This window comes from Scyliorhinus canicula, chromosome 11 (assembly GCF_902713615.1).
Source record: "Scyliorhinus canicula chromosome 11, sScyCan1.1, whole genome shotgun sequence".
In the NCBI taxonomy this organism is placed as follows: domain Eukaryota; kingdom Metazoa; phylum Chordata; class Chondrichthyes; order Carcharhiniformes; family Scyliorhinidae; genus Scyliorhinus; species Scyliorhinus canicula.
In genome coordinates, this window is record NC_052156.1 from 143,294,159 (window position 1) to 143,313,462 (window position 19,304).

Sequence of the window (19,304 nt, forward strand, 5' to 3'; positions counted from 1 at the left end):
GGTAAGCTGTCTACCTTTGACAAAGCCCGTCTGGTCCTCTGTGACCACCTCAGGTACACAGTCTTCTAGCCTCTTGGCTAGGATTTTGGCCAGTATTTTGGCGTCTGCATTCAGCAGAGATATGGGTCTGTATGACCCACATTCCGTTGGGTCTTTGTCTTTCTTAGGTATCAGCGAGATTGAGGCCTGTGCTAACGTGGGTGGCAATGTGCCCCTAGCTAGCGAGTCTGTGAACATCTCCCGCAGGTGCGGGGCCAGCGCTGTCGCAAATTTTTTGTAGAAGTCCGCCGGGAATCCGTCCGGTCCCGGCGCCTTCCCCGCCTGCATGGAGCTAATGCTGTCCATGATCTCTCCCAGTGCTAGTGGTGCTTCCAGATCCCGTTTTCTGCCCTCTCCCACAACTGGTATGTCCAGTCCGTCAAGAAACCGGTTCATCCCAGCCTTCCCCGTTGGGGGCTCTGAGGTGTACAGCTCTTGGTAGAAGGCCTTGAAGGTTTTGTTAATCCTCTCTGGTTCTGTTTCCAACGTGCCTCTGGTATCTCTGATTTGCGCAATTTCTCTGCTGGCTGCCTGCTTTCTCAGCTGGTGGGCCAACAGGCGGCTGGCTTTGTCTCCGTGTTCGTATAGGGCCCCGCGTGCCTGGCGGAGTTGGTGTACTGCTTTCCTGGTGGAGAGCAGGTCAAAGTTCCTTTGTAATTCTTTCCTCTCCGCCAGGAGTTCTACGGTCGGGGCCTCGGAGTATTTATGGTCTACCTCCAGTATGGAGTCGACCAGCTTCTGCCTAGCCACCCTTTCCTCCCTATCTCTTTGCGCTTTGTAGGCTATGATTTCCCCTCTTAGTACGGCCTTAAGCGCTTCCCAGAACGTGGAGGGTGAGACCTCCCCGTTTTGGTTGATCTCAGTGTACTCCGCTATGGCCCGCGCTATCCTTTCGCTGAAGGCCTTGTCAGCTAGTAAGGCACCGTCCAACCTCCATTTGGGGCGCTGGGCCCTTCCCGTCTCTAGCCGCACATCCATGTAGTGTGGGGCGTGGTCTGATATCACAATTGCGGAGTATTCCACCTTGTCTATCTCTGGAAGCACCGTTTTCCCCACCACAAAGAAGTCAATTCTGGTGTACACGTTGTGTACTGGGGAGAAGAAAGAGAATTCTTTCTCCCCCGGGTGGGCGAATCTCCAGGGGTCTACTGCTCCCATCTGCTCCATATAGTGACTGAGTTCCCTTGCCATGTTTGAGGTTTTCCCCGTTCTGGGGTTTGATCTGTCCGTCGTTGGGTCCTGTACACAGTTGAAGTCCCCCCCCATGATTAGTCGGTGCGTCGCTATGTCCGGGATTTCTGCCATGGTCTTTTGGATGAAGCTCGTGTCGTCCCAGTTGGGCGCATACACGTTAACTAGGACTACCGGCGCCCCATCCAGGGCCCCGCTGACCATGACATACCGTCCCCCTGGGTCCGTAACCGTCTTTGTCGCCCTAAACATTGTCCTCTTGCCAATCAGGATCGCCACCCCCCTGGCCCTTGCCCCATAACAGGAATGATAGGTTTGTCCCACCCAGCCCTTTCTTACCCGCAGTTGGTCCTGCTCCCTCAAGTGCGTCTCTTGGAGGAAGACTATGTCGGCCCTCATGTTTCTAAGGTGGGTGAGGACTCTAGATCTCTTCACTGGGCCATTAAGTCCCCTTACGTTCCAGGTGACTATTCTGGTGGGGGGCTTCTGCCCCCTTGCTCCTGTGGGGTTAACCATATTTGTCCGGTGGACGCGCCCCTGCCCTCTGGGGTTTCCCTTTGTTAGGGGGCCGTCCAGGATGTCCACTATCACTGCTCTCCCCATGCGGTCGGGTCCCTGCGCTCCGGGGTTCCCCCTTGTCCCGGGGACACCCGCCATGGCCGTCCACTGTGTGTCCGCCACGCGGGTAGCCCCCTGCACTCCGGGGGGCCCCTTCACCCACAGACCGTACTGGGTGGGTGTTTGCAGCAGTTCCCTGTTTCGAGCCCTTGTCTGTGGCACTTTGTGGCCCTATTCCCTTTCTGGCCTCTTTTGTCCCTTCGTCCCTGCATTTCCCCTCCCTGGTCTCTCGCCCCCCGAGTGCCCCCCCCCCCCCGCTCTATCCCTTTCGGGGATACCCCTGTGTACCCCTCCATTGCCCCTCTCTCCCCCATTCCTGTCCCCATTTGCACTCCCACCTTTGATGGGTGATCCCCCCCCTCCCCTGCCTGGCGCCTTCCCCCCTGTTGGGGGTGCGCTGCGGCCCTGCTCTGTTGCGCGCCCCCTTCGCTAGCTTTCCTGCTAGCACGGTGGCTCCCCGCTCGGAGGTTGCTGTCCCCCTTCCCCTCTCCCCTCTCCAGTACTCCCGTTCCCTCGTGCCGGGGCCTGGCCTCCCACCTGGAGCGGGCCCTTGGGCATTGGGTTGTTTTTCCTGGGTGCTCCTGCCAGGGGGGAGGGGGCTGGCTTTGCCTCGCCCCTCCCCACCCCCCCGTCGGCATGACGTATCTCCTTGCCATGGGCCCCTCGTCCCTACTTCCCATGGCGTTTTTCCAGCCCGTGCTCCTCAACGAATCTATTCGCCTCGGCAGGGGCTGTAAAGAAATATTCCTTGTGTTGGTATGTGACCCAGAGTTTTGCTGGGTACAGCATACCAAAACGTACTTTGTTCTTATAGAGAGCTGCTTTCGCTCTGTTGAACTCCGCCCGTCTCTTAGCTATGTCCGCTCCAAAATCCTCGTAGATTCTGATGGCGTGCCCGTCCCAATTGCAGGCTCTATTCTCCTTGGCCCAGCGCAGGATTGTCTCCCTATCCCGGTACCGGTGCAGTCTGGCTATAACTGCTCTCGGTTTTTCCCCTTCCTTGGGCTTCGGGCGCAGTGACCGATGAGCTCTGTCCATTTCCGGTGGGGTGGGAAAAGTTTCCCGCCCCACTAAGGAGCCCAGCATCGCAGCCACGAATGTTGTGGGATTTCTACCCTCTATCCCCTCTGGCAGGCCCACTATCTTAATGTTTTGCCTTCTCGAGTTGATCTCCTGGTCGTCTACCCTGCCCTTCAGGCTCCCCTGTGTTGCACTCAGTTTCGCCATTTCCCTCTCCAGGGACATGACCCGGTCGCTCACGTCAGTCGCTGCCTTCTCCAGCTCTTTAATGGTTGCCCCTTGGGCTTCCAGTATCTTCCCTTGGGCTTCCAGTATCTTCCCTTGGGCATCCACTTTCTCCTCCATTCTGGTCAGAGCCTGCTGCACCCCTGACATGGCCCTGGTCACTGCTGCCTGTGCTGCGGCCTCTGTGTCTGCTTTTAACTCTGCCTTGATTGCCTGCAGCTGCTCCCTCACCACCTCGGCAATGGCTTCCTTCCAATTCACGCCCCCCTCTAACCCCAGGGGAGAGGTTGCCCGCCCGTCCAGCTCTTTTGGATGCGGCGATACATTCTTCCCGCTGCTTCGCGTGTTGACTCGTTCGCCCAAGCTGGTTTGCCCTTTGCCCCGTCCACCTCCGGTGCCCCCTTTCTCTTGGGTCCCTTCTGGCATTTTTTTCTCCCCCTTCCCCTTCATCGTTTCTTCTCTCCTTGTTCTTCTTTTCCCCCTTTTCCGCACCCTATTTTAATTTTATTAATATATATATATATATATATATATATAAAAATATATGTATATATTTTTTTTTAAATGAAAAATGTATTTCCCCCCTTCTTTCCTTTACCCCTTTATTTCACCCCTTTTCTCTTTACCAGTTTTCTTTTGGGTTTTTATTTTAAAAAAAGAACAGAAATATAAGTCTCTTTTTTCTTTTGTTTTCTCTCTCCACTCGCCCAGGAGAGAGAGAGAGAGTCCCCCTTTGTCCTTGCCACGTGGTGGTCACTGCAGTTGGGGGGAGGGGGAGGGGCGAGTGGGGCTGCTGGTTGGGGGGGGGGGGGGGGGTGGTGTCCCCGCTGCTGGTTGGGGGGGGGGGGTTGGTGTCCCCGCTGCTGGTTGGGGGGGGGGGGTTGGTGTCCCCGCTGCTGGTTGGGGGGGGGGGTTGGTGTCCCCGCTGCTGGTTGGGGGGGGGGGGGGGGGGGGGGGGGGGGGTTGGTGTCCCCGCTGCTGGTTGGGGGGGGGGTTGGTGTCCCCGCTGCTGGTTGGGGGGGGGGGGTTGGTGTCCCCGCTGCTGGTTGGGGGGGGGGGGGGTTGGTGTCCCCGCTGCTGGTTGGGGGGGGGGGTGGTGTCCCGCTGCTGGTTTGGGGGGGGGGGGGAAGAGGGCCCGCCGCTGCCGCACCGTTCCCGGCCCGCGTGGGGGGGGGGGGGGGGGGGGGAGAGAGGGGTTGGACCTGCCGCTGCTGGGCCTCCCTGTCGCCGTCGCTCCTCGCCTCCGCCTTCCGCCGCCGCCCGCTCCTCCTCAGCTGCCGCCCGCTCCTCCTCCGCTTCTCCTCCGCTGCCGCCCGCCGCTGCCGCCCGCTGCTCCTCCGTTGTCGCCCGCTCCTCCGCCGTTGCCGCCCGCTCCTCCTCCGCCGTTGCCGCCCGCTCCTCCTCCGCCGTCCGGCCTGTCGGGGGGGTTCCTTCCTGGCGCTTGCGGGAGCCCCTCTCCCTGCGACCTCCTCGCTCGCCGCCCGGAAGTCGAGTCAGTCCACGCCTTTTGAGGAAAGTGGTAACATAATTCTAGTCAAAATGGGAGCATGGGTGGGTTGTGATGGCAGCTGAAGCTAATGGTACAAGTCAAAACTGGTCTTTTATTGGTGAACTGTGATGCCGATTTTCTATTGAGCAAAAGAGTTCGACCGCCCCCTCCCTGACTTTAGATTGAAAGGACTTTCCTCGAGGTGGAAGGCCTATTAGGTTTAAAGTTAGTTCTCAGCTTTTAGCAGAGTTTTCTGGGAATCTTACCCCACAGCAAACAGTGCTTGTGGTCACAGTCAGGAATGTGTTCTTTATAACTTCTTGGATGCAGACGCAAGATGGCAATGAGCAGTTTGTCTTCTGTGGATATGATTGTAAATTGGAGGTTGTGGTGTCTCATGGTTATGTCATTTTATTTTGCTATGTCTTTTATCTTCTACTTCCTTTTTTTAAGCTTGTTTTCTTAAATCTGTGTTTCTTTTTCTTGCTACACTTATCACTGTCACTGCCAGTTGTAATCCCTCTCCCAATCAGCATGGCCATTATTATGAATTACTCCTTCCCATTCTCTCCATCCTTATTCCTTTTCTTTGTCTAGCATGCTTGCAATTAGCACTTTAAAAATAATGTAGTGTTATAAAAGTGGGGCCAGCAAGCAGCAACACTTAGCAGGAGCGGAGACTGAGATTTTCCAGCATTTTCAAGAAAGTCTTGGAACAGAGCACTGAAGTTTCAAGCAAAGTTTCTAATTGACAGTTAAAAAGTAGGAGACGATAGCAGGCCACATAGAGGATGTGGACAGAGGATGTTGGCAGGAACTACGAATGAGATAGAGATGGCACCTGCTGGTTGGGGACCAATGAAAAAACAGCCAACAAGATTGGAGAGGTGGTAGGAATCGGACTGTAGGAAGAGAAAGTAATCTTACCAAGATTAAAATGGAAACAGATTGTATTACATAAGATTGGGGAAAAACTTTTAAAAAGCTGATTTAGAATGAGACAACTTGTAGACCAGCATAACCTACATCAGAGCACCACCTTGTGGAAGCAGATCTGTATTGCAATTTCTTATGACAACACTGCCTTGTGATCAAGGGTCTGCAACTTTAGGATATGAGTAAATGTTGACCTAAAAGCATTACTTAAGAATTATAACATAAGTAAGGGCAAAGTGAATAGGAAATGCAAAAGTTTTAATATATACATAGATATCAATAGATTGTATGTAGATATAAAATAAAGACTTTAGGAGCCGTCAAACATTTAAAAAAGGCAATTATGATTAATTTCAGTTAAAGTTTTCAATCTGCTCCTCTTTTTAAAAATATATTTTTATTCCAAACACTGCGAAAATCTCACATACACATGAAAAACACCCAAATATAATTCAAACACTTTATCATTTTTTGTTTTAACAAACAGTAATAACTTCAAGATCCCTACGCGACCTCCGCCCCCTTCCAACCTGCTGACCACAAATTGGTCCTTGAAGAAGGCAATGAACAGCTTCCAGCAGGAATAAAGCCCTTCCTCTGACCCGCTGGTGGCATACTTAATCATTTCCAATCTCAGAAATTCTGCCAACCATACCAAGGCCCTAGGTGGCACTGCCGACCTCCATCTGAGCAGGACTCATCACTGGGCTATTTATTTTTTATTCATTCATGGGACGTGGGCGTCGCAGGCTGTGCCAGCATTTATAGCCAATCCTTAATTTCCCTTGACGGGGCAGTTAAGAGTCAACACATTGTTGTGGATCTGGAGTCACATGGGAAATATACAGTAAATGGCGGAAGCCTCCAACAGTATTGATAGGCAGAGGGATTTGGGTGTGCGGGTACACAGGTCACTGAAAGTGGCTACTCAGGTGGAGAAGGTAGTCAAGAGGCATATGGCATGCTTACATTCATTGGCCTTTGCACTGAGTTTAAAAATTGGCATGTCATGTTGCAGTTTTATAGAAACCTAGTTAAGCCGCACTTGGAATATAGTGTTCAATTCTGGTCGCGACACTCCCAGAAGGATGTGGAAGCTTTGGAGAGGGTACAGAAAAGATTTACCAGGATGTTGCCTGGTATGAACGGCATTAGCTATGAGGAGAGGTTGGAAAAACTTGGTTTGTTCTCACTGGAACGATGGAAGTTCAGGGGTGACCTGACAGAAGTCTACAAGATTATGAGGGACATGGACAGAGTGGATAGTCAGAAGCTTTTTCCCAATTACTAGGGGCATAGGTTTAAGTGGGAGGGCCAAGGTTTAAAGGAGATGTACGAGGCAAATTTTGTGTACAGGGAGGTGGGAGCTTGGAACTCGATGCCGGGAGAGGACGTGGAAGCAGATACGATAGTGACTTTTAAGGGGCGTCTTGACAAATACATGAACAGGTTGGACCTAGAGGGATAAAAGCAAAATACTGCGGCTGTTGGAATCTGAAATGAAAGAGAAAATGCTGGAAAATCTCAGCAGGTCTGGCAGCATCTGTAGGGAGAGAAATGACGCGACCCAAGTTAAAGCCCCCCCCCCGGATCAACTGCGAGTCAAGGTTGGGGATGGCTGCCAATACCATAATGAAGTCTACATCATTTCAACTCGGGCATATTGGTTTGCTAAAACCATCAGCGCGCGCGCCAAAACCCCACCCACCATCACATATGACAACCCCAGGGTCTGTCAAAATACTGGCTGCTGTAAAATCCACCCTCTTGTTAAACAAGATTGACACCCCTCCCGACCCCTCATCAAAATTTGAGTGGAATGCCTGCCCCACCCATCCCTTCCTTAGCCTTGTCTGATCCCTAACCCTCAAATGTATTCCTGCAAGATTACATCAGCTTTCAAGCTCTTCAAATGAGAAAACACCAGGGAGCTTTTGACAGCACCATTTAACCACCCTCACATTTCATGTGACCATCCTGACAGGGGGACTCAATCCCCCACCCGTCTCTATTAGGATCCAACATATCCACCTCATGCGAAGATCCAGCCGGACTTAGGTCTGCCTCGGTACCACCTTGGGGGATGGGGGGGGGGGGCCCGGATGAATTTCATGAAGGCCCCCTCCCAGACCAATTTCCCGAGCGTCTTCACCACGTACTCGGTAGCGTCGTACCTTCAATTCCCTCCGGTAACTCAACTGTCCACGGGTTCTGATGCCTGCGCTGATTCTCCTGGTCATCCACCCTGGCTATCAAGACTTTGTGTGCTTCCGTCAACATTGTCTCTTGAGAGGCACAAGTATCAATCAAGTCATCGTGGTCATTGACTACATTCCCAAATCGTCGCGCCCTGTGACTCCAATCGCTGTTCCGCCCTTTCCCTCGGCATGCGAAGGGGAGCTACTGCCACCTCAATCGTCTTAGACAGGTCTTCCCGCATCGTCTGTCTATGTTTCGCAAATTAATAATAATCTTTATTATTGTCACAAGTAGGCTTACATTAACACTGCAATGACGTTACAGTGAAAATCCCTAGTCGCCACATTACGGAGCCAAACGATACGGCGAGGTCCACCATGTTCTCTTTCACTCAGCCACAAAGGGTCCTCTAAATCTGGAGTGTGGGGTTTTATTCAATTTTTGCCTCGTAATATCCCTCAAACATCACACACTGGAGGAGAAACCTATGAGCTTAAATTATTCCAGCTTTCTACCCGCCTGTTTACTGGGTAAAAAGAGCCAAAAACCAAGTCCAAGCAGGAGTCACCCCATGGGGGAACAGCTCACCTCGTGGCCACCACCAGAAGTCCGGCTAATCTTTTAAAATTATGCATTTAATTGATGCAATTACTACATCCATCTTGTGGAAGTAATTGTGGAAGTAATCTTGTGATGCAATTACTGCATCCACCATGGGCAGCACGGTGGCAAAGTGTTTAATACCGCTGCCTCTCAGTGCCAGGGACCCGGGTTCAATTCCAACCTTGGGTGACAGTGCAGTTTGCACATTATCCCCATGTCTGCGTGGGTTTCCTCTGGGTGCGCTAGTTTCCTCCCACAGTACAAAGATTTGCAGGCTAGGTGGATTGGCCATGTTAAATTGTCCCTTGTGTCCAAAAGGTTGGGTGGGGTGGGGGTTATGGGGATAGGGCAGGTGTCTGGTGTAGGGTAGGGTGCTCTTTCAGAGGATCAGTGTTGACTCGATGGGCCAAATGACTTCCGCCTGTACTGTAGGGATTCTATGACCTCTTATAAATTTGTTGTATGCATATTTTTGAATTGGATCAAAAACCTTTTAAATTTATGCAGTGTTACTGTACACCCTAGTACACTAAACTCTAGTACCAACTGTTGGTAAATGAAAAAAATAGTTGGGAAAAGGACCGCGTTTTAAACAATGAAAAATAAATAACTGGCTTTGCTAAATTGAGGATATCCTTGGCCCAAAATGTTGAACTGAGCAATTAAGCAAAGAGAATATCAGAAATTCTGGTGCTTACTATTAGATGCATCACAAATAAACAAGTTTCACATTTTTTTAATTAAAAGTTAATCTTTGCATTCAGAAGTTGTGTAACCCAAGCGCCATAGGTTCAAACCATCTTTATTTACTATAAGCATAATCTTGAAGTTCTAGAACAAAACCTGTCCTGGGTTCCAATTTTCTATAGCTGGCAATTTTACTGCATGCATTTCCTTTTACTGCATGTATTTTCTTTGTATATCCTTTTGCTCATCAGCATGAACAGGAATTGATGCCACACATCAAAGTGACTCACTTTGAATGGAGTAAAAATTGCATGTTTATTCAATGATGCCAGCAGCAGAAAGAAAAAGCACACATGATCAGCAAAATCTTATTTTGAATTTAGTATTTTCCACTTAAATTATGTGCTAATGTAAAGTTAGCACATAGGTGATTAAGAAGGCAAATGGAATTTTGTCCTTCATTGCTGGAGGGATGGAGTTTAAGACTAGGGAGGTTATGCTGCAATTGTATAAGGTGTTAGTGCGGCCACACCTGGAGTATTGTGTTCAGTTTTGGTCTCCTTACTTGAGAAAGGACGTACTGGCGCTGGAGGGTGTGCAGAGGAGATTCACTAGGTTAATCCCAGAGCTGAAGGGGTTGGATTATGAGGAGAGGTTGAGTAGACTGCGACTGTACTCGTTGGAATTTAGAAGGATGAGGGGGGATCTTATAGAAACATTTAAAATTATGAAGGGAATAGATAGGATAGATGCGGGCAGGTTGTTTCCACTGGCGGGTGACAGCAGAACTAGGGGACATAGCCTCAAAATAAGGGGAAAGTAGATTTAGGACTGAGTTTAGGAGGAACTTCTTCACCCAAAGGGTTGTGAATCTATGGAATTCCTTGCCCAGTGAAGCAGTTGAGGCTCCTTCATTACATGTTTTTAAGGTAAAGATAGATAGTTTTTTGAAGAATAAAGGGATTAAGGGTTATGGTGTTCGGGCCGGAAAGTGGAGCTGAGTCCACAAAAGATCAGCCATGATCTAATTGAATGGCGGAGCAGGCTCGAGGGGCCAGATGGCCTACTCCTGCTCCTAGTTCTTATGTTCTTAATCTACATCTGGAATGGGAGGGTTGTCTTGTGAGGAAAGGATGGACAGGCTAGGCTGTATCCACTGTAGTTTAGGGGCGACTTGATTGAAACATTGAAAGATCCCGAGGGGTCTTGACAGGGTGGATGAGGAAAGGCTGTTTCTTCTTGCAGGAAAATCCAGAATGACGGGTCACTGTTCAAAAATAAGGGAGTGCCCATTTAAGACATGAGGAAAAAAACATTTCTCTGAAGATAGTGAGTCTTTGGAACTCTGCTTCCACTGCCTTTTGAGGATGAGCATTTTTTCTCTCTTTTGTTTAATAAATTTAGAGTGCCCAATTAATTTTTCCAATTAAGGGGCAATTTAGCGTGGCCAATCCACCTAGCCTGCACATCTTTGGGTTGTGGGGGTGAAACCCACGCAAACACGGGGAGAACGTGCAAACTCCACATGAATAGTGACCTAGAGCTGGGATCGAACCTGGGACCTCGGCGCCATGAGGCAGCAATGCTTGCCACTGTGCTGCGCAGGGAAGAGCATATTTTAAAGGAAATGCTAGATAGATTCTTGATAAGCAAATGGGTGGGTGTGGCACAGTGGTTAGCACTGCTACCTCAGCGCTTAGGACCCTGGTTCAATCCCGGCCCAGGGTCGCTGTCCGTGTTGAGTTTGCACATTCTCCCTGTGTCTGCGTGGGTCTCGTCCCCACAACCCAAAGATGTGCATGGTAGATGGATTGGCCACTCTAAATTGTCCCCTAATAGGGCAAAACAAAATTGAGTACTCTAAATTTATTTTTTAAAAACATTTAAAAAAAGATAGCAAACTGGTGAAAGGTTATGGGGGTAGATAGGAATGTGGAGTTGAGATTACAGTCAGATCAGCCATAATTGTATTGAATGGTGGAGCAGGCTCGAGGGGCCAAGTGGCCTACTCCTGCTCCTAATTTGTATGTTCATACGTAAACAATGTATTAAACAGATCACAAACTAATTATGAAGAATTAACAATCATAATTGACTGACTTATTCTGCTGAAATGAGCCTTCTGATATAAACTTGCAAATAAATGATTACATTAACGTCTCGGCTCTAACTCCCCTGCCACCTTACTGTGGATATAGTTACCACTAAATTGGATATAGTTACCACTAAATATTTCTGTTGTATCTAGACAAAGAAATCTTGTTTTAAGTAGTGCCCTCTTTAAATGGTTGACAAGCGGAGCGCACATTGACTATCAGAACAGGTAGTCATTGTAATAGCTGTAAATTTTCTCCATGTCAGGCAGACAAGAGGAAGCAAACAGTTTTTACTTGGGCAGATAGAAAGGGTCGAAGAGCCAGCATGTGTATCTTCCTGATAATAAAATTTCATGAAAATTCTGCACAATTTTGGTTATGAAAATAATTTGCCATAGACTATGGACATATAGATAAAAGATTTGCAACTGCAACTTGAAATGTTTGTAGCTGAACTATTTCACTTTTGATTTCTGCACTAAACAAGAGTTTGTTGATTAAATGTTTATTGAGCTATATTTACTTTGTTCTGTTCCCATTTCTCTCTTCCTCCCCCAACTCTCATACCACTGGAATAGCATTTCTTCTGGATTTTGTTCAGTGTCTGTGTAAACTATAAGGCAGTGAAAGAGGAACCCTCGTGCAGCTACTATAACCCAGATGACTCAATGACCACAGTGCTCACTTCATACCAAACAAGAAAGAAATGTATATTAAACCACATACCTTAAATGGGAAGGTCATCAATGTGTGTTGCAATTCAGCTTTCCAGTGTTGCACAAGGTGAGGCTTGTTACAATAGAAAGTTATTCGTTTTATACATTGATCACTACATATCATTCAACTAAGAATTGATCTGAAAACAAAAAAAGAATGAAGGGTGTGGTTTACATTTTGCAATTCTTGAGAATGGAGGAGTAGCCCAAGTCTTAAAAACATCAGGAAATATATTCATGAATGTGTTGTACTTACCAAGCTTTAAAGTTTAAGCTATCTTACGCACACCGGCAACAGCATGGAAGCATAGAAATCCAGGATCTTAATTCTGGACTGTTTCCAGTAAAGTGTTAAGGACATTTTTTCAGTCAGTGCATAACTAGTAAGAATAAGCATTAATCTACTGATATCTGTGCTAATTAGCACATTCATTTATGAAGCGTTTGTTGGTACGCTCTTAAGAATTCAGTATTATGTTGCAATATTTGTTTCTTTCAGCAGCAGTTGAGTAGTATTTATTTTGGGCGGAATGATTTAGCTGTGTAAAAGGATGTGATCTCACTCACGTTGGTGACCACAACGAGGTATTGTGCTTTTCGGCAGTTGGATATAAGCAAAACATGTGCTACAGTAATTTTCTGCTGCTTCCGTGTTGGTTGATTGCTATTCTGCTGCTGATCTATTGATTTAGACCGTCTCAAACTCAAAATTCTTCGTGGTTTTTGGGGCAAGTCTGATTTTATCTGTTCTTAACTCCATTTTTCATATCTTTAACCATAGTTGCGTAAATTATAGTTGTTGATGTTCATTTACCGAGCATATGGCTAACGATAATTGTAAAACAACGTGCCAATTGTTGAAGGAACAGTATTGACAGTAAAAGTAACTGCACTTTGCTAATTACTTGTATTTATTTGTAAATCATTCTTTACTTGAATGTACATGCTATCATTGTTGGAGTAAAATTGAATTTTATCATTCACATTGAGAATTGGTTTTACAAAATTTCCTTTTCCGTTAACTTCTGGGTACTATTGAGTCAGTTTTTTAACTTTTTGTTCTTTTCGGCAAGCACTCTTCTGTTAAAATTTTAAGGAACAAAGTTCTTGATGTAATTAACATTTTCCACCCATCACCAATCTTTGTTTGCTGGTACAAATAAATACTCCAATAAGATTGTTTGGAAACTATAATGAAAATAAATTTCAGAATGTATATACCTCACGGAATATATTAATACATTTCAGTATCATTCAATGAACTGCTTAGTTGTATGATCTTAATGGCAGCACTAATTTTCAAAAACGGATTTGTAAAAATTCTCCTAATTGCTTGGTGAGTAGTTGAGTAAAACAGACAGTCACAATCCTAGGTTTAGCCTAAATTGGTTCCTAAAATGGAGTATGGGGCATTACAGTTTGCCTAGGTGTTTCTGATTTGGGGAGGAACACATTTGCTAGAATTCCCATTCCTAATCTTGCTGTCCATGATACTTCTATCATGGACATATATGCAAGAGCAGAGGACTATGGCTTCGGTGGGATTGTGGGATGAAGTTGTTGCTTTCAAAGGGAGATAAGAGAAAATTGGCTGTGATGAAATCTCTCAAACTGGCAAATTTAATTTCGTGACTTTTGAATGAGTAAATGGAGAAAAACAGAACTTTTCGATAATCTTTTTGTGTATGTAATTAAAATACTGTAGAGTATGCAATATTAATTTGAAAAAAAGAAATTATCCAATTTGTAATAAGTGATTTTAATGAAACAGTGGAGGGCATCAACCAGGAGGCCATTGAGCCCTTTGCGTCTACTTTTCCATTTGGCTGATCATGACTGAACACTCAATCTTTTATAGTACCATAAAACACTAAAGCAACTCTTGAATGCACACGATGAAAACCTGATCCCTGTATGAACTGCACATTGGAAAGTTCAGTAATTTCATTCTGAATCATATTCTGTCATTAGCATGATAATCCACAAAGTAGGGAAGAATTCCATCAGGATGTCTAGGTTTGTTGAGCACTAATTATTTAGCTCAAAAAACATACATCAAGACACCTGGATTCAGTGTTACCACAGAATTGGATTCCGTGATCTTGGTGAGGCTTGGTACTTTTGACACCATTTTCTCTAGATCCAGATAGGTCTCTTTGGCCCTTGTGCTTCTATTAGAAGCACCATGTTTCCACACAGCAACATCAATTTTCATATCATTCAACAACCAGAACGTCAAGACTTTCTTATGAACATTTAAAGTGAATTCAAATCTTGTTTGAGTAATCACATCCAAAAACCCGTATTAAGAAGGAACTCTCTCTCTCTCTCTCTCCCCCCCCACCCTTGTGGGTCAACTATTGTTACCTGTGTGTGATCTCAGTTCATGTTGGCTGCAGATGCTGCTTCTGCTGATAAAATGAATTAGTGCTGTAAGCATTTAGCAATAAATTCTAGTCTTAGGTACTTGTTAATAGCCCTAGTTGTCAACGATGAAAGAGAATTTTCTGCCAGTCAAGGTGACGCAACCGTTCATTGAAAAGAGCTCTGGTCAGCCACACAGCAGTGCTTGAGAAAATAAAAGAATGCACATTAAAAGGCAAAATAATAATGACACCATATCGAGGTCTTTCAAATTTTTAATCTCTAGCAACTTTCTTTTTTACCTCGTCATGCTGGTGCAAATAATTTGCTGCTTAGCTTTTTCCACTCAGAGCATTTTTGTCGATGGAAGCTAGCATTCTGCCTGAAAACAGTTTAATGAAAATGTCAGTTTCATCAGCATTAAAGATGTCTTGAGTATATTTCATAAACGTTATCCAGTTGCCAACGCTTAATGTGACTCATCATCCTGACGTGGGAATATATCGGCGTTAGTGTAGCTGGGTCAAAATCCTGGAACTCTCCCTAACAGCACAGTGGGTGTACCTACACTATAGGGAGTTCAGCAGTTCACGGAGGCAGCTCCCCACCACCTTGTGGGCAATGAGGGATGGGTAATAAATGCCAACGATGCCCACATCCCTTAAATTATTATTTTTTTTTAATCTCTTGCTTTCCTTTATGTGGACCTGCACTGATTGCACAGAAGTTTTGAAACAGTTGATCCACAGTAAATACAACAGCCTTAGTTTTGTATTCTTTCGCCATTTCCAATAAACCAAGTGCTGATAATCTACAAAATTTAGCAGCAATCTTCATGCACTCTTTTTTTCCCTTTGGGTAATAGTGAGGAAATAGTGGAACAATTTCTGGGCTGATTATCAGCCTGTTGAACTGCATCATGAACACCTTTTAAAAAAAGTTCATTCATGGGATGTGGGCATTGCTGGCTCTGGGCATTTATTGTCCATCCCTAATTCCTTGTTCTCGGAGGACATTTAAAAGTCAACCATAAAGCTGTGTGTCTGGAGTCACATGTAGCCCAGACCAGGGAAGGACAGCAGATTTCCTTCTCTAAAGGAAATTTGTGAACCAGATGGGTTTTTACAACAATCAACAATGGTTTTGTAGTTATTAGACTTTTTAATTCCAGATTTTTATTTTATTCAAATTTCACTATCTGCTGTGGTGGGATTCGTTCCTGGGGCCCCAGGGCATTACCCTGGTACTCTAGAATATTAGTCCAGTGACAGTACCACTATGCCCCACCTTCTGTGGCCAACAAGTCCTGATGGGGACCTGAACCTGAGTCTGGAGTGTCTGGGCCAGAGGCCAGACCACTGCGCCACAAGATCTCCTAGTTCTCTGCAATGAAATGGAGTACGTGTTAAATAATATCTTAAACAGGTGAAATAACGCATTTTGTGTTATTTATCATATACAGTAGTAATTCAGATTTTTCTTCGCTGGTTTTTCATCATTGCACTTGAGCTCATTAAACTGTCCCAAAAGAAGTTTGCTGTATTCTGCTAACTGTCCTGCATTAAAAACAGTGTAGTAATCTACTTTTTGTTTTGCCAAAACGTGGTTTGGGTTTGTAGAAAGTGTCCACGTGCATATGTATATTCTCATGCACATAATTTGACACTCTTTTCTTCTATTTATTATGTTAAACAAGAACTAAATCATGCTTATGCTGTATTCTGCCGGAAGTTGCAATGCTTCTAACTTTAACTTTGTAAGGGTGCCCCAGTGACAGTGAATGTCTCTGCAGCATAGTAATTCATAACAGGATAATAAGAGAAAATGACTTTGAGATACAATAATCTAATTCTAATATAAAGCTTGTTTGTGTATTGTCTTTTTAAAATGGAGATGTAACATGAACTAATTACTTGCAGTTCAACAGATTATGTCCTTTGTAATAAATCTAGAACGGAGTGAATAATTCAATGTATTTTCTCTTTTTCCAGACCAGAATCTGTAGAAGCAAGCCCTGTGGTCGTAGAGAAGTCAAACAGTTATCCGCACCAGTTATATACCAGCAGTTCTCATCATTCACACAGTTACATTGGTTTGCCTTATGCAGTAAGTTTGGGAATTAATAAAATGGCTACCTGTTTTGCTTTTTGGGTCAGATCTGAATCAATACTTTTTAAAATATTAACTGTCACAGTGCAAGTTATACTACTGTTTCGTAAAATATCTTTATGGGCTAACCAAATGCTGTGTTCTTTCTTCACGTACAAAAGTTCTGGTGTTTTCTACGCCTGTTACTAATACTTAGCAAGTGTTCATGTACTTAATAAATTGGTACGTTCTGGCTCAACATCTGTTTTATTGAAATATAGCAAAGTGACTGCTTGCTTTTAGTGATTTTGTGACAGAATGGGCCGCGCGGTATCTCCAGCAGCAGCGCAACCCTCCCCGATGAACTCAATGCATTCTATGCTCGGTTCGAGGAGGAAACCAACCATCTGCTGTCGAGTGCCCCAGCAGCCAATAACACACCCATGCCCACCATCACAGCTTCCGAAGTCAGATCGGCCTTCCTGAAAGTGAACTCTCGGAAGGCGACGGGATCCCTGGTCGTGCACTCCGAGCCTGCGCGGACCAGCTGGCAGATGTGTTTGCGGACATCTTTAACCTGTCCCTACTCCGCTCCGAGGTTCCCACTTGCTTCAAGAAGACGACCATCATACCAGTGCCAAAGAAGAACCAGGCAACGTGCCTCAATGACTACCGCCCGGTGGCCCTGACTTCAGTCGTAATGAAATGCTTCGGGGGGTTGGTTATGAAGCGCATCACCTCCATACTCCCAGAACGCCTTGATCCACTGCAATTCACATACCGTTGCAACCGGTCCACAGCAGATACCATCTCCCTGGCCTTACACTCATCCCTAGAGCATCTCGACAACAAGGACTCCTACATCAGACTTCTATTTATTGACTACAGCTCCGCCTTCAACACCATAATCCCACCAAGCTCATATCAAAGCTCCAAAACCTAGAACTTGGCTCCTCCCTCTGAAACTGGATCCTCGACTTTCTGACCCACAGACCACAATCAGTAAGAATAAACAACACCTCCTCCACAATAGTCCTCAATACCGGGGCCTCGCAAGGCTGCATACTTAGCTTCCTACTATACTCCCTGAACACACATGACTGTGGCAAAATTTGTTTCCAACTCCATGAACAAATTGCTGATGATACGACAAAAGTGGGCGGATCTCGAATAACGACGAGTCAGAATACTGGAGGGAGATAGAGAACCTAGTGGAGTGGTGTAGCGAAAACAATCTATCCCTCAATGCCAGCAAAACTAAGGAGCTGGTCATTGACTTCAGGAAGCAAAGTACTGTACACACCCCTGTCAGCGTCAACGGGGCTAAGGTGGAGATGGTTAGCAGTTTCAAATTCCATGGGGTACACATCTCCAAAAATCTGTCCTGGTCCACCCACGTCGATGCTATCACCAAGAAAGCACAACAGCACCTACACTTCCTCAGGAAACTATGGAAATTCGACATGTCCGCATTAACTCTTACCAACTTTTATAGATGCACCATACAAAGCTTCCTATCTGGCTGCATCACAGCCTGATATAGCAACTGCTTGGCCCAAGACCGCAAGAAACTTCAGAGAGTCGTGAACACAGCTTAGTCCATCTCACAAACCTGCCTCCCATCCATTGACTCCATCTATATCTCCCACTGTCTAGGGAAAGCGGGCAGCATAATCAAAGACCCCTCCCACCTGGCTTACTCACTCTTCCAACTGACCTCATTAACACTACACCCCTGTATGCTTCACCCGATGCCGGTATTTATGTAGTTACATTGTGTACCTTGTGTTGCCTATTATGCATTTTCTTTTCTTTTCTCCTCATGTATTTGATGATCTGTTGAGCAGTACCTTGATACACGTAACAAGAAACAAATCCAATCCAATTTTTTTTTGTGATTTTGTAATGTTTCTCAGCTGTACAAACCCTTTGAAAGGAGTGATTGGTCATTTTAATGGCTAACATTATTTCTTAGCTATGTGTGACATCCAGCTTCATTGGTAATGAGTAAGAGGAGGGTAATGCAGTAATTGATAGATGAATGAGGGGATTGCCTGTGAAGTTAAATGTACCTGCTCCAAATCAGCTCCTGCATGGCAACATGCTTCTTGTTGAAGCAGGTTATGTACCCCAGAAACCATTGCTGCTGCAGGCCGGAGGGGTGGGGGGGTATGATATGCTGAGCAATGATAAAGCGATGTCATAGCAATAAATTAAGTTTTAAAACAAGTGTAATTAATAAAAGTGACCATGACCAGAGTGTGAGAGACTCAGTGTGTGCCAAGCTCACTCCCAGTCTCAGGGTGCTCACTCATTCACTTCATCCACTGTGAGTGAATATATGGGTGTGTGGGTCATGTGAGTAAATGAGAAACCTGAAACTGGGAATAAGACACACAGTCTCGCTCTCGTACTCACTCGGCCCTTCACTCATTCATTCACTCTCCCTTTGTCACTCAACCCCTCACTCACTCAATTACCCTCTTAACCACACAATCACTCACTCACATTCTCAATCACTGTTTCTCACATTCTCAATCACTCACTCAGTCTCTCATTCACTCACTCATTCCTTCACTATTGTTTGTGCTGTCTCTCCCTCGTTTGCGCCGTCTCCCTCGTTTGCGCCGTCTCCCTCGTTTGCGCCGTCTCCCTCGTTTGCGCCGTCTCCCTCGTTTGCGCCGTCTCCCTCGTTTGCGCCGTCTCTCCCCCGTGTGCGGCGCCTCACCCCTGCGTGTACTGCTTCTCCCTGTGTGTGGCGCCTCACCCGTGTGTGTGCTGCCTCTCCCCGTGGGCGGTGCCTCTTCTCCCGTGGGCGGTGCCTCTTCTCCCGTGGGCGGTGCCTCTTCTCCCGTGGGCGGTGCCTCTTCTCCCGCGGGCGGTGCCTCTTCTCCCGTGGGCGGTGCCTCTTCTCCCGTGGGCGGTGCCTCTTCTCCCGTGGGCGGTGCCTCTTCTCCCGTGGGCGGTGCCTCTTCTCCCGTGGGCGGTGCCTCTTCTCCCGTGGGCGGTGCCTCTTCTCCCGTGGGCGGTGCC

At 46.4% G+C, this 19,304-nt stretch overlaps 1 protein-coding gene across 10 annotated transcripts in view; it reads left to right on the forward strand.

The window, feature by feature from the left end:
- The window catches only part of kmt2e (lysine (K)-specific methyltransferase 2E), a 164,665-nt gene that overhangs the window by 45,721 nt on the left and 99,640 nt on the right, over positions 1 to 19,304 (forward strand). For 7 of the 10 annotated variants that reach the window (XR_005462313.1, XM_038811580.1, XM_038811588.1 and 4 more), the window contains exons 2-3: positions 11,682 to 11,886; positions 16,175 to 16,289. Coding sequence is in view for 8 of the 10 variants with exons in the window: in XM_038811580.1 (XP_038667508.1) it covers positions 11,810 to 11,886; positions 16,175 to 16,289 (192 nt within the window). In the remaining 2 variants the exon portion in view is untranslated. The remainder of the gene's footprint in view (positions 1 to 11,681; positions 11,887 to 16,174; positions 16,290 to 19,304) is intronic. The other 3 variants (XM_038811585.1, XM_038811589.1, XM_038811581.1) reach the window with 1 other exon arrangement.